The 14,696-nt window shown below is 46.8% G+C and overlaps 1 protein-coding gene across 2 annotated transcripts in view; it reads left to right on the forward strand.

The window, feature by feature from the left end:
* Positions 1-14,696, forward strand: part of STS (steroid sulfatase) — a 180,439-nt gene that overhangs the window by 87,954 nt on the left and 77,789 nt on the right. For both annotated transcript variants that reach the window (XM_024756278.1, XM_024756277.1), the window contains 4 exons: positions 7,224-7,364; positions 10,580-10,701; positions 10,795-10,917; positions 12,371-12,794. In XM_024756278.1, coding sequence (XP_024612046.1) covers positions 7,228-7,364; positions 10,580-10,701; positions 10,795-10,917; positions 12,371-12,794 — 806 coding nt within the window. In that variant the 5' untranslated portion in view covers positions 7,224-7,227. The remainder of the gene's footprint in view (positions 1-7,223; positions 7,365-10,579; positions 10,702-10,794; positions 10,918-12,370; positions 12,795-14,696) is intronic.

The following is a 14,696-nucleotide window of genomic DNA, read 5'->3' on the forward strand; positions in this document are numbered from 1 at the left end:
GGCCCTCTCTTTCTGACACTTCCTGTCCCGTTAGTTACCAGGGACTACTGATTGCATCTCAATGCAGTTCTGTTCTCCTCTGCTGCCTGTCCCCACCTACTCTGGGTACCGACATCTTTGTAGGGTCGTGGCCTTTATCTTCATGTCCACTCCAGCCTGTGCCAATCCATCCACCACAGAGTAGCAGAATGACCATCTCAGTGGAAATCAAACCTGCCTGTCCCCCCCGCTCCTTAAAATCTTTACTGTCTCTCCATCACTTCTGCATAAAAATGAACGTCCTTCGTATGCTGACAGTGTCTTCCATGTCTGACCCCTGCTCTTTCTTAGACTTTTCTCCACCCTGTAGTGAGAGATCTGCATGGAAAAATGAAAACAGCATCCAGGGCACAGAGTCATAGGGCTGTGCATTCAGCTGTTGACACAAGCATAGAAAAAAGAAAAACCTGGAGGGAAACACAGGACCTGAATGGTTCTCTGAATAGTTGGTTTGTGTGTTTTTTCTTGTGTACACTTAGAATATAAGTAAATACAGAATGAAGAAAAATTTATTTGAAAAGAAATCATATTTGATTTTTCTGTACAGTAAAAGCGTAGTAGCCCGAAGTAGGTCTCTGAGTAGCTGGATTTGGGGCTGAGACTTACTTAAGATTCACACAGAGTCTGAGTTTCACACCATTTAATCTCTTTCACCCGTGTCTGCCATAAGAACATTTATTCCTCTTCTGGTATCTTCAACTTTCAATTGTAAAACAAAAATTCATTTTTCACGTGGTGGGTGAGCTGAGCCACGTGTCTTTACTTTTTATTTCATTGATTTTTGCTTCGGGAGTGACCTTGGTCTTTTTTTCATTAACTTTCATTGGAGTATAGTTGCTTTACAGAGTTGTGTTAGTTTCTGCTGTACAGCAAAGTGAATCAGTCATACCTACACCTATGGCCCCTCTTTTTTTAGATTCTTTTCCCATAGAGCCCATGACAGAGTATCGAGTGGAGTTCCCTGTGCTATACAGTAGGTCCTTATTAGTTATCTCTTTCATATATAGTAGTGTATATTTGTCAATCCCAATCTCCCAATTCATCTCACCCCACCCCCTTTCCCCCTTGGTATCCATGCATTTGTTTTCTACATCTGTGATCTATTTCTGCTTTGCAAATAAGTTCATTGGTACCATTTTTCTAGACTCCACCTATAAGCAATATTATACAGTATTTGTCTTTATCTTTTTTACTTCACTCTGTATGACAGTCTCTGCGTCCATCCATGTCACTGCAAATGGCATTATTTCATTCCTTTTTACGCCTGAGTAATATTCCATTCTATATATGTACCACGTCTTCTTTATCCATCCCTCTGTCAGTGGACATTTAGGCTGCTTCCATGTCCTGGCTATTGTAGATAGTGCTGCAATGAACATTAGGGTGCATGCCTCCTTCTGAATTATGGTTTTCTCCAGATATATGCCCAAGAGTGGGATTGCTTGGTCACATGGTAGCTCTATTTTTAGTTTTTTAAGGAACTTCCATACTGTTCTCCATAGTGGCCGTACCAGTTTACATTCCCACCAACAGTGTAGGAAGGTTCCCTTTTCTCCACACCCTCTCCAGCATTTATTGTTTGTAGATTTTTTGATGATAGCCATTCTGACTCGTGTGAGGTGATACCTCATTGTAGTTTTGATTTGCATTTCTCTAATAATTAGTGATGTTGAGCATCTTTTCACATGCCTCTTGACCATCCACATGTCTTCTTTGGAGAAATGTCTGTTTAGGTCTTCCACCCCTTGTTTGATTGGGTTGTTTGGGTTTTATTTTGATATTGAGCTGCATGAGCTGTTTGTGTATTTTTGAGATTGATCCCTTGTCAGTTGCTTTGTTTGCAAATATTTTCTCCCATTCTGAGGGTTGTCTTTTTGTTTTATTTATGGTCTCCTTTGCTGTGCAAAAGCTTTTAAGTTTCATTAGGTCCCATCTGTTTATTTTTGTTTTTATTTTCATTACTCTAGGAGATGGATCAAAAAGGATCTTGCTGTGATTTATGTCAAACAGTGTTCTGCCTATGTTTTCCTCTAAGAGTTTCATAGTATCTGGCCTTACATTTAAGTCTTTAATCCATTTTGAGTTTATTTTTGTATACGGTGTTAGGGAGTCTTCTAATTTCATTCTTTTACATGTAGCTGTCCCGTTTTCACAGCACCACTTATTGAAGAGACTGTCTTTTCTCCCTTGTATATTCTTGCCTCCTTTGTCTTAGATTAGGTGACCATAAGTGCATGGGTTTATCTCTGGGCTTTCTATCTTGTTCCATTGATCTATGTTTCTGTTTTTGTGCTGGTACCACACTGTCTTGATTACTGTAGCTTTGTAGTATAGTCTGAAGTCAGGGAGCCTGATTCCTCCAGCTCCGTTCTTCTTTCTCAAGATTGCTTTGGCTATTTAGGGTCTTTTGTGTTTCCATACAAATTGTGAAATTTTTTGTTGTAGTTCTGTAAAAAATGCCATAATTGGATAGGGATTGCATTGAATCTGTAGATTGCTTTGGGTAGTATAGTCATTTTCACAATATTGATTCTTCCAATCCAGGAGCATGGTATATCTATCTCTCCATCTGTTTGTGTCATCTTTGATTTCTTTCATCAGTATCTTATAGTTTTCTGAGTACAGGTCTTTTGCCTCCTTAGGTAGGTTTATTCCTAGGTATTCTTTTTGATGCGATGGTGAATGGGATTGTTTCCTTAATCTCTCTTTCTGACCTTTCATTGTTAGTGTATAGGAATGCAAGAGATTTCTGTGTATTAATTTTGTGTCCTGCAACTTTACCACACTCTTTGATGAGCTCTAGTAGTTTTCTGGTGGCATCTTTAGGATTTTCTATGTAGAGCATCATGTCATCTGCACACAGTGACAGTTGTACGTCTTCTGTTCCAATTTGGATTCCCTTTATTCCTTTTTCTTCTCTGATTGCCATGGCTAGGACTTCCAAAACTATGTTAAATAAAAGTTGAGCCATGTATCTTTAAATTACTTATATAAATTCCTCCTACTCATTAATAATGAAACATCTTCTTAAAATACATTCATCATGACCTTCTGAGCCACCAGCATGGAAAGCTTTTTTCAGGTCCTCATCAGCACAGCTGAACTTCCCATCTTAAGCTACTGCACTTTGTATTAGTTATTTACTGCTGTGTAACAAACAGCCCCCAAGCTTGGCAGCTCAAAGTGACACACATTTGTTATCTCACCGTCTCAATGGGTCAGGAACTCAGGCACAGCTTAGCTGGCTCCTCTCCTTGGATCAAGGTACCAGCCTGGATGGTGGTCTCAGCCACTGGTTCAACACTGGTTCAACAGAGGCAAGCTCTGTTTCCAGGCTCAGTAAGATCCTTGTGGGCAGGGTTCAGTTCCTTGTAGGCTGGTGGCGTGAGAGTCTCATGTCCTTGCTGGCTCTTGGCTGGAGGCCTTCCTCAGTTCCTCGTCATGGGGGGTCTCTCCAATGTGGAGAGCTAATCAAAATCCAGCAAGAAGTAGAGTCTGCTGGAAAGGCAGAGGTCATAGTCGTTTGCAGCCTCATCACAGAAGTGGTGTCACATCACTGTTTTCATCTTCTGTTAGTCAGAACCAAGTTGCAAAGTCCAGCCATATTCCTGGGGAGGGGATTATGCAAGATGTGAGTACCAGGAGGGGTGTCATCGGGCCATCTTTTAGTCGGCCTCCCACATCTTCATTTAAAGCTGTGTGACTGTACTTATTAGAGTCTACACAAAATTATAATAATGCTGCTGATAACTGCAGCTAACAAGTACTGGCACCTATGAGCCCCTTACTGAGTCATAGTGCTAAGTATAGCATGTTATCCTCACAGTAATCCCCATTTTACAGAAGAAAATGATGACAAAGAGGCTAAGTAAATGTCCTGCGGTTTCACCACTGTGAAGCAGGGGAACCAGGATTGAAACTCATCTGCAGAAGCCACATCTGTCACTTATTTTAGTGGGTTCACGGAATACCTCATTTGACCACTTGGAGCCTTGCAAGATGATTCTGTGTCTCATTCAACCATGAAACCATCACAAGACCATCATAGTGTCTTTTAGCCAATTTTTACGTCGTAAGCATTTGTGGAAACGGATTTGGTTGAAGTGTCAGTGAATGACTTTTAGCTGCAAAGATATTGAAAGACAAAAATACTCCTAACAACTTACATTTGTCTAGTACTTTATCATTTTGGAAACCCTTTATTTCTTTTTCTTTTTCTTAGAAGGAGGGAAAGGGGATATTCTTTTTTTTCCAGCTCAGTTGAGGTATAATTGACAAATAAAATTGCGTATATTTAAATATGGTGATTTGATAGACATATACGTTATGAAGTGATTACCACTGTCAAGTTAGTTAACACATGGGTCACCTCACCCAGTTAAGACTTTTTTTTACGGCTAGAGTGCTTAAGATCTACTGTTTAAGCAGATTTCAAGTATACATCCAGTGTTATTAATTATAGTTACCTTGCTGCGTATTACTTCCCAGAACTTATTCATCTTATAACTGGAAGCTTATACCCTTTGAGCAATATCTCCCCATTTCTTCTGTGCCACCACCCCCCATCTGCCCGGGGCAACCACAGTTATACTCTCTGTTTCTATGAGTTCAACTTTCTTTATTTAGATTCTACATGTGAGTGAGATCGTGTGGTATGTGTGCTTCTGTTATTGGCTTATTTCCTTTAGGATAACGTCCTCCAGGTTCATCCATATTGTCACAAGTGGCAGGATTTCTTTCTTTTCAAGGCTTTCCATTATATCACATTGTCTTTATCCCTTCATCCGTGCGTGGACACTAAGGTTGTCTCTGTATGTTGACTATTGTGAATAATGCTGTGACGAACATAGGGGTGCGGGGATCTTGGTTTCATGGAGACCCTTTCTTTCCATCTTTTCATGGGAGGTGGGCTCTGTGTCATCAGCTGAAAGTTCTCTGCACTGAAAAAAAAAAAAGCAGGTGTTTATTTGACTGCCCGACCGCAGAGATGGCATCTTGGTGAAATGTGGATGAGTCACCCATGCAAGGAGGTGGCCCAGGCCTCGTAGCGGCTGGCCTGGGCTGATACGAGACCCTTGACTCCTTATTCTGCCCTCATTCCTCTACTCCCCGACAAAGACAGGCCACCAAAGAGAGCACACGGGAGACAGGAATGAGAGAGTGAGCTCTAGAAGAGCGCATTGAATGGTCACATTTCCCTGGTTCGTTATCTTTAGACAAAGGGCGCCGAGTTTGCCTTTGTGAAAAGATCCTTGAGAGACAGAGAGGTGAGAGGGGAGACTGAAAGTAGGTCAAGAGAGAAAGGTATGGCTGCAAGTTATCCACGCACTGGGGGTGAGGATCCTTTGATCTGGACTCAGAAAGGCAACTAGCAAGATGACTGTTCGGAGAGCAGAACATCTGATGAAAAGGTGTGGTGGGGAGAGATGTTCCACGTGGACCAGAGACAGATAAGTCACAGGTGAGACAAGACGAAAAGGAATGCTCGGAGCCTAAGGTCCTCTTTGAAGAGCCTCTTTGAGCTTGTTGCCTACATGCCCAGGAAAGCAAGGGCTTCTGTGACCGACGGGGACACGTGATGGCCGAGGAACGTGACCTGTTAGCATTGAAGATGTACTCGTGGGTGCAAAGGAGAAAGTCAGTTTCTCAGATGGGCTGGAGCTTCCGAATCCCTCCACAGAAGCCAAGCTGCCCGCCTATGACAGCAAAGGGAGTGAGTCGTCACCGTGTACATACAGGAGCGAAGGTTTCGCCGATGATTTTACAGATGATGAAGACGGTGATGGGCCGGCGGTGACTCGGTGGTTCTGCACTGGGGGTGACTTTATGCCCCAGGGGACATGAGACAGCGTCGGGAGACTTTTTGGTGGCACAAGTCAGGGTGGGAGGGTGCACTGCAGGCATCGAGTGAGTGGGTCCAGGGGTCCCGACACAGCACAACTCCCATGACAGAGAACCGTCCCGTTCCAAGTGGGCTCCAGGGATGAGGGCCTGCACATCTTTGGGGGCTGGGCTGTCTTTCCACATCCCACTCTAGGTGAGGATCCGTGTTACGGAGAGCAAGGGGGTGCAGTAAAAGAAGAGGACCACGTGAGGGTGGCTGGGTTGGCGTCCAGGTGTCCTCTGGAAGCAGCGCCCGTGTTGTTTGCTCCGACGAAACTCTCATGGGATTTCTGCTGCATGTGGCCATCATGCCTCCTGTGGAACCCCACAGCTCCCGTGGGGTTTGCATGTCCCAGGCTCCTTCCCGCCCCCGATGAGTTCCTGACGCCGCAGGTTCTGCTAAGGTTTCCTCTCGTTTCCCTAAGTTCTGAGTTCTCTCGAGGTGAGCGATAGCTCAGGTGTGTGCATCCCTCGGTCTGGCCCCTTGTTCTGGCCCCGAGGACGTTGAACCCCACCCAAGGGGATAGGCCTGAGGACGCTTCTGCTCCCGGCTGCTCAGACGCGGGCAGGTTCTGTCCCTCTCCTGAGTGTTCACTTGGTAGTCCCTACGGGCGTCAGAGCAGGAGTTTCAGGTGTGCATCCACCCCCAAAGTCCTCCGGCCCGTTGTTCTTGAAAGGGGTGAAATGCCGGGGCAGGGGGGGTGAGTGTGCGTTGAGATGACAGCCGTAGAAGGTGGATGGATTTTCCCTCCCCTCCACTGCGTTTGCTGCCACCTACTAGCACCCAGAGCCGCCCCAGGCTGTGAACCATGTCTTCCTTGAGCTTGGAAAGGTTTGCATCACGCCCAACTCTAAGTGTTTCCCTTTGAAAAGCCGCTACGCCGAAACTCGTGGCTAGTTTTGGAAAGGATTTGACATTGACAATTAGATTGTCCTGAAATGCCCGGTTTTTTTTTCAGTGCAGAGAACTTTCAGCTGATGACACAGAGCCCGCCTTCCATAAAGAGATGATTGTGTCTTCATTTTTCTAGACAGAACCTATGTTTTGGTTTGGGGTAGAAAGGAGAGGTCACTGCTATCCAGGGAGAAAGAAGTGTTTGTTTTGGAAACAGACGCACAGGACAGAGAGGATACAGTTCTTCGCCGTGTGATGTCTTAGAGGCTTTGCAGCCCATGTCGTCGGGGGTGGCCGGGTCGACAGAACGTCCTCTACTGGGAGGAGGGGGGAGGGTCGCAGAGAAGGAGGGTGGGCCGCCTCAGGCCAGCATCCTTCATGTCTCTCTTCCCCTTGCCCTTTGCAGGAAGATGAGGACGCTTTTGCTTCTGCTGCTGTTCATCTATGAGGCCCGGAGCCATGCGGTGTCAACGCCCAACTTCGTCCTGCTGATGGCCGACGACCTTGGCATTGGGGATCCTGGCTGCTATGGAAACAAGACCCTCAGGTTGGGTGACGTGTAAACACAGGGCTCCGTTCACAGGCTGCCGTCCTGGGATGGGCAGCGCACGCTCATAGAGTGCAGGCCCACGGGGAAACGTTCAGAGCCCCCCAACGGCGCACTTTCCTGTACGACTTTACGTAGACACACACAGGCGTTAGTAGGCAGGTGTGATGACTTATCTATTCGAATCACTGTTGGATGAACTCAGACGGCTCACTGGGAAGGTATTCATCATAATTCTTTCTTCCTTGCCCCTAGTCTGTGGCTTTTTTGCCATCATCATGTTTCCCTCCCTTTGGTTCGCCTCTTCTGTTTTGTCTTCTGTTTTCGGCCTCTGGCTCCGTTCCCATTGGGACCCAATCCATCCCCCCTTGTCAACCCCTCACTGTCACCTCTGTACCTTCCTTCCACCTCTGGGCCAGGCTGTGCTGGATTCTCAGGCAGACACACCGGCCGGGGACAGATGTCCTGGGGACACGTGTCACGTTTGATGGTGTCAGAACTTTTCAAGGGCTAGGGGTGACTACAATGGTAGGGAAAACACAGTGGGAACCAGACTCGGACAGAGGAGGGTGTTTTGTTCCCCAGCCCCCCGGTGTAGGGCTCTTGGGTTTAGAATTAGTCGGTCAGGGTACAGTGGAATATTGGTCTTGGGGGTGCACTTTCTCTACGTGATCATGGGGAAATGTTGACATAACTGTGGTTCTGTGGAGAGCTTCACCTCACACGTGATGAGCGCAAACAAAATGAAAGGAGAGGGTGGGATTCACCAGAATTTTCTCGTAAGAGCTACAGATAATTAGCCGAAGCTCACAGGGACGCGCCGCTGAGTGCCACGGGGTCTGATTTGTGTTCACACCACTCGCTGTAGGTCCTCCTCTTCTGTACAACATGACCGTGAGTCTCAGGACGTCTGTTTCATCGTTGTGTGGCACAGCAAACAAAAATGAAGTAAATTACACTTTTGAGGAGGACTCGGCCCGCAAGGTGCAGCTGAATGTGACGTCACTTCCAACCTGATTCTGTGTGTCAGATGTCACGTGTTATTTTTAGAGTGTATGCTGACCTGTGATGTTTGTTAGATTTTGTTTAAAGCACGTGCAAGGATGAGATCTGCACTCAGTGTTCTCTTAAAATTTTAACTGACCACGTATGTTTCCTTCCCCACCTTTTGCTTCGTTTTGTGAAAAGTTTAGATCTCACTGTTAGGCATTTCAGACACGAACCTTGTTAGTAATTTAATTTTTCTTATCGAGGTCACAATTTATTTTTTTTTCATTTTAAGTATCATTTAAAAATACCATATGATATTAGTATTAGATGTAATATTAGATATGATATTCCTAAACTTCAGTGAGATAATAGATAACTGTTCCTACTAAGGTGTCTTAATTAAAAAATCACAGTCAAGCCTTTAAGGTTCAGTGTCTGCCAATTATCCAAAAGAAAAACAGGGCTATAAAATCCTAAGTAAGAATTCATATCAATAATACCCTAAATCTGCCTTGTCCTCCATATTAGCATCCAGTTCTTTTATTTATTTTTTTTTAATTGAAGTATAGTTGATTACAATGTTGTGTTAGTTTCAGGTGTACAGCACAGTGATTCAGTTTTCTATCAATATATATGTATATATTTATATATATATACTATGTATATATTTATACATACATTTATGTATATAGATATTCTTTTTTTTCGATTCTTTTCCATTTTCCATTATAGTTTATTACAAGATAAAGATTACAGTTCCCTGTGCCCTACACTAAATCCTTGTTGTTTATCTATTTTATATGTACTAGTCTGTATCTGCTAATCCCAAATTCCAATTTATCACTTCCTCCCCAGTTCTTTCTGAAGGACATTTTCCATTTTACGTTTTATAATATCACACCTCAAAATAGTCAGATTTTTCAGTGGCCAGCCTAGGCACTAGGGGGATTAAGTCAAATATACAGACAGCCTCAGTGTTCTCAGCGTCTTGTAATTTAAGGCCAAAGCAAAGTGGAAATGTTGAGAATTAAAGGCATAAGTTAAACTAATAGATGAGCGAGCAGCTTGACATTTCAGTGCAATGCCGTGATCTTCCCCTTCGAGCTATGCATCGTTACAGGACTAACCTGTGGGCGCTGAACCAGGGAAGCAGCGGCGTCACAACGGAGCAAGATACGTGCCCCACACCACAGGCAGAAGTCTTGGAGGGGAGTGCCGTTAGCCACTCCGTCCCTTTACAGGGAGGAAGCTGCCGTGATGGGGGATAGGGACTGACATCCTACAGATGGAACAGGCCTCTCCCACAGGACAAGGAGGCCCTGGCAGGGTGGGGGGAGTCCCATCTATGCTCAGAACTGAAGTATAGAAGATGAGCAGCCTGGCAGAGAGGCAGGCGCTGGGGTTCCCACTGGAGGATAAGGGATCATCACCCAGCATGGACCCAGCCCTGAAGGAACTTCCCCTCTGAATGCCTAGGAAGTCTGGCATGATTTCCTAAGGTGATGGACCACACCAGTCCTGGATAAAAGGTGGCAGGATGGCTTGTCCTGCATAAGGCGTCATCCTAGAAGTCAGCCCATAAATGAGTGTTTCTTTAGCGGAAAAAAAGAAAGACACTCAGAGGGTGTGCGTGTCTCACGGCATGTCGTGTTTGCATGTTGCTGTGTCCCTTTTCCCTGGAGTCTGTGACCCCTTTGTTACCGATCCCTGGTAAATGCACCTGGAGCCCATCGTCCCTTTCCCTGGACGGTGCCGTCACCCCGTTCTCCCTGGCGCCATGTGGAAATTCGGCAGAGCCTGGTGAGAACTGGTTAGGAGCTTCTCTTTGGCTGTAGTTGGCAAGAGAAGAGTCAGGCTGCTCCCAGAGCTTTCTCGTTTGGGGCACGGAGGTAACTGGTGGGGGACACAGGTGACGGAGGACAGAGACCTTGACCCTTGCCCCTCCCGCTTCTCAGAGCAGCCCCTTGTAAGGACTTGGCTTCTCTCCTAAATCAGCAGCTCAGAGCCCCCAGGGGGGCATGGGTGGGCCCCTGGAGAGGGCAGACCTGGATGATTTCATCCTCAGTGTGGTTCTGCTGTCACTCTGAATCTCAATGCTGTGTCCCCTTCCTTCCCCCTGTCCCATCGCAATTTCCCTGGATAAGTGACAAGCGACTCACTGCACAAAGCCAGAGAGAAAGCTTTCTTTTCAGGGTCACGAGGAATGACCTGAGTCTTTGTTCCAGGACTCCCAATATCGACCGCTTGGCCAGAGGGGGAGTGAAGCTCACGCAGCACCTGGCAGCATCACCCCTGTGCACACCCAGCAGGGCGGCCTTCATGACGGGCCGGTATCCCATCCGCTCAGGTACCCAACCTCCTGGTTCCGTCGCTGCGGCCCTGGTCCACCTCCCAGCCCTAGGGCTTCCCCTGTCCTAATGGTGGGTTTCTCCTGGCTTAGGAATGGCATCTCGGTCCCAAGTGGGGGTTTTCGTCTTCTCCGCCTCTTCGGGAGGACTTCCCCACAGTGAGATTACGTTCGCCAAACTCCTGAAGAATCAAGGCTATTCCACAGCTCTGATAGGTATGGGCAGCCGGGGTGGGGCGGGGGGTGGTGCGAGGACCTGGGTGAGTGGGAAATTGGGGAGGGCATGAGAGCAGCCTTCTTGAAGATGAAATGACTGATAGCGTTTGCACAACTGTAAATAGGGGAGAAATTATTTCAATGTTAAATTCAAACACCATGCGTCTCTATGTGCTATTTGAATGTGTAGATGTGTGTCCTTCTTTATGTATGTATGTGTATGCGTGTGGATGCATGCATGCATGGATGGTGGATGGATGGTGACATGGATAACTAATCATGCACACACACAGCATGCAAAGCTACACACACACACAAACACACACACCATACCATTGATAAAGGTTTACATTTTACGTTTCAGTACTAAAATTGCGTCTGAATTTTTCTCAGTTGACATTCCCACTGATTTTATCCCCTGGGTAGGAACGAATCCTTCCCCCCTTTCACTTGATGAACTTGGGTCTATGCAGGTCATCAGAGGAACCCTAGAACATCTCATGGGAGCAAAATGACCGGTCTCTTTCCTCCCACATTTTGTCAAACCACCATCACTTTTTCTCTTGTGTGAGGCACTCCCTAATTTAGTGATACAGTCACATTTCAATTTTTTAAATTAATTAATTTATTTTTTTTGCGGTACACGGGCCTCTCACTGTTGTGGCCTCTCCCGTTGCGGAGCACAGGCTCCGGACACGCAGGCTAAGCAGCCAGGGCTTACGGGCCCAGCCGCTCCGCGGCATGTGGGATCTGCCAGGACCAGGGCACGAACCCGCGTCCCCCGCATAGGCAGGCGGACTCTCAACCACTGTGCCACCAGGGAAGCCCTCATTTTTATTCTGTTTTATTATTTGGCCACACTGCGTGGCATGTGGGATCTTAGTTCCCCGACCAGGGCTCGAACCCGTGTCACCTGCAAGTGGGAGCGCGGAGCCTTAACCACTGGACCTCCAGGAAAGTCCCGTACAGTTCACATTTTATAAGAAATGTTGATAGGTGTTTACAATAATTACTGAGTTATGAGTATGATTTCCTCATGCCTCAGGGGTAGTTTTTACATATGGATTCATTTCCACTTCTCACATTTCAGGGACAAAATCAAGTTGGTTTTAAGACTTTCCTTTGAAGGAAATTTCTTTTAAAAAAACACATGTCCCCCCAAAACGTTGGTATTCATCTATGTAGTTTTGTCTCCTACCTATGAAGTATGTGAGGTGTGTGTCTTTCATTTTATTTGTATTTTTTCCAGTCACTGAATCCCCTCTTGTTTTCCGGTGGAGAGAGTGGTTCCTACCCTACCGTTTTTGGAAACAGAGGTGGAAACGGTAGAATGGTTTTGGCTGATGAATATGTAGAAAGAGGCCGCTTTCCGGCGTGCGCGACTCAGAAGCTGACCTTCGTGTCGGGGTGCTCGTGGGGACTAAACATGCCACCTGTTTGTTTGTCTGCTCAGGGAAGTGGCACCTTGGCACCAGCTGTCACAACAGAACGGACCTCTGCCACCACCCCTTGAGCCATGGCTTCGACTATTTCCACGGGCTGCCCGTGACCAACCTGAGGGACTGCAAGCCGGGAGAAGGCAGCGTGTTCACCAGGGCCTTAAGGCTGCTGGTCTTCCTCCCCCTGCAGGTCATCGCCATCACGCTGCTGACCCTGGCCGTGCTCAGGTGGCTGGGGCTCGTCCAGGTGCCCCCCTGCATCTTCTTCTGCCTCTTCTTCCTGGCCGCCCTGGTCCTCGGCGGCCTGCTGTGCTTCCTGCATTACTTCCGGCCCCTGAACTGCTTCCTCATGAGGAACCGTGACATCACCCAGCAGCCCATGTCCTATGACAACCTCACGCAGAGGCTCACAGCGGACGCGGCCCAGTTCATACAACGGTAGGTATCGCCTCCCAGCCTGGTGCTGCCTGGGACACATGTCATATGCTATTTCAGGTGTTTCCATGGAGGTGGAGGAACCGGGGTGGCCTTTTGAGCCATGTTTCCCCTTCTGTGGTTGGGAGGTTTCTCCAGCTGGGCGTGTATTGGGCGGTGGGGGGAGTGGGTCGGGAATTGCCATGACCTGGGCTCCCTGCAGAGATGCTTTGCCAGTTTCCCGCACGTCCTCTGCTTATGAGGCCATGCCCCAAAAATGTCTGGGTGACAACAGGGACCTTAAGGCATCACCACGGTCTTACTCTTCAGGTGTGTGATTAAGAGAGGAAAGGTCATGTGTATTGTTTACTGTAGATGTTATACGATATAAACAACGTGAGGAGATCCACAATATTCTGGGCACGTTTCCGAGCAGAGCAACTCTGAGAGTCAGCTGGGTGAAGCAGATGATCTCTTGTGAGTCTGTTGGGGCCTCTTGAGTTTGTAGTTTTGGTGTTTGCAGTCAGCAAATGGGGTAGCCATCCACGGAGGGCTTCACAGCAGTCTGTCTCAGGAACACTTGCTATTAAAAACGAACAAAATTGTTTTGTTGCCTTTAAAAGTTTAGAGGATAGTCCTACAGAGAAAGGTGGGAACGCGGTGGGAAAATCAGATGTTTGGCCTTGGTGGTTACTTGCCCTGCCCACGAGAGCAGGTCTGTTCAGACACCAGAAAGTGGAGGAAGCTGGCAACATGGCGTGATGAAGGACATATTGATAATTCGATTCTTAAGAGAGAGGGGAAGATGTTCAGCTGGTCAGCACGCTGGTGAACATCTGTGTCCGTGATTTTGAACCTGGAGACACTGTGGAGCTATCAGTGCTCACGGTCAGCCTACCCGTCGGCCCGCACAGCCAGAGGCGGCCATCACTTGAACGGACACCCGCATCGTGGGCGTGGCGCTTGGTGTAGATCTGTCCCTTGTGGGATTGCCTGTGATAGCTCAGTACGTGGTGGCGTAGAAAATTGGATCGTTGGAACTTCCCACAGGTAGACCAAGAAGGGAAGAGGGGAAAAGCTCTTGACTGTAGGTGGAGAACTGTGAGTCCTCAGACTTTGTGTAGGGAGGTGCTGGGGTCCTGGCTGAATCTGAACATTGCCAGTCTTACGTTGAGAAATTCCTACGGAGAGTAGTTCTAAGGTAAGGCTTTGCCTCTCCCTGTTAACAAGCTCCCCTAGAGTTCTAAACTCCTGTAGAACACTCTGAGAAATACTAGAGCATCTGTGGGTTTTTGCTGTTAGAGAACGGCACCATCACTAAGCAGCCTAGATTTTTCTAGAAGGCAGTGCTAACATGATCTAACGCAGAAGCTTCTGAACTTCGTAAGACATACATTTTACACCATCATCCAATGAGATGTCATACCCAGATGTTTAACTGAAGCAAAAGTTTCCAGAAAGGATTTATTTCTTCCTAGAGTGATAACTTCTGATACTTCCTACCTGATTCCCTTCTGTTTTATTTTTTTTTTTAATTATCTGGTTGTGACACGAAATTAATGTCATGACTCAACAGTGGGTCCCAGTCTGCATGGTAGACAAAGCTTTTACCTCACGGGTGAGCCTTACTGTATTTTACAAGTAAGAGAACGGCCTTTCCGAGGTACAGTGGCACTCTGTGGATGGCAGACCTACCCATTTAAGCCAGAATACAACTGTCTGCTGTTTGGCAAACTTGCTGAAGCAGTGGAACCCTCTCCTGTCCCTGTCCATTGACTAGCAATCCCTCAGAAACCTGTGGGGAGCGGGTGAATCATACAATGCTCCTTATAAAATCACAGGCTTCAGGAGTGATCCTCAACTTCCAGGGTGAGGCACATCTTGATGGCATGTGGTATTTGGACACAGATGATTGAATCTATAGGC

Source organism: Neophocaena asiaeorientalis, unplaced genomic scaffold (assembly GCF_003031525.2).
Source record: "Neophocaena asiaeorientalis asiaeorientalis breed wild unplaced genomic scaffold, Neophocaena_asiaeorientalis_V1.1 scaffold69, whole genome shotgun sequence".
In the NCBI taxonomy this organism is placed as follows: Eukaryota; Metazoa; Chordata; class Mammalia; order Artiodactyla; family Phocoenidae; genus Neophocaena; species Neophocaena asiaeorientalis.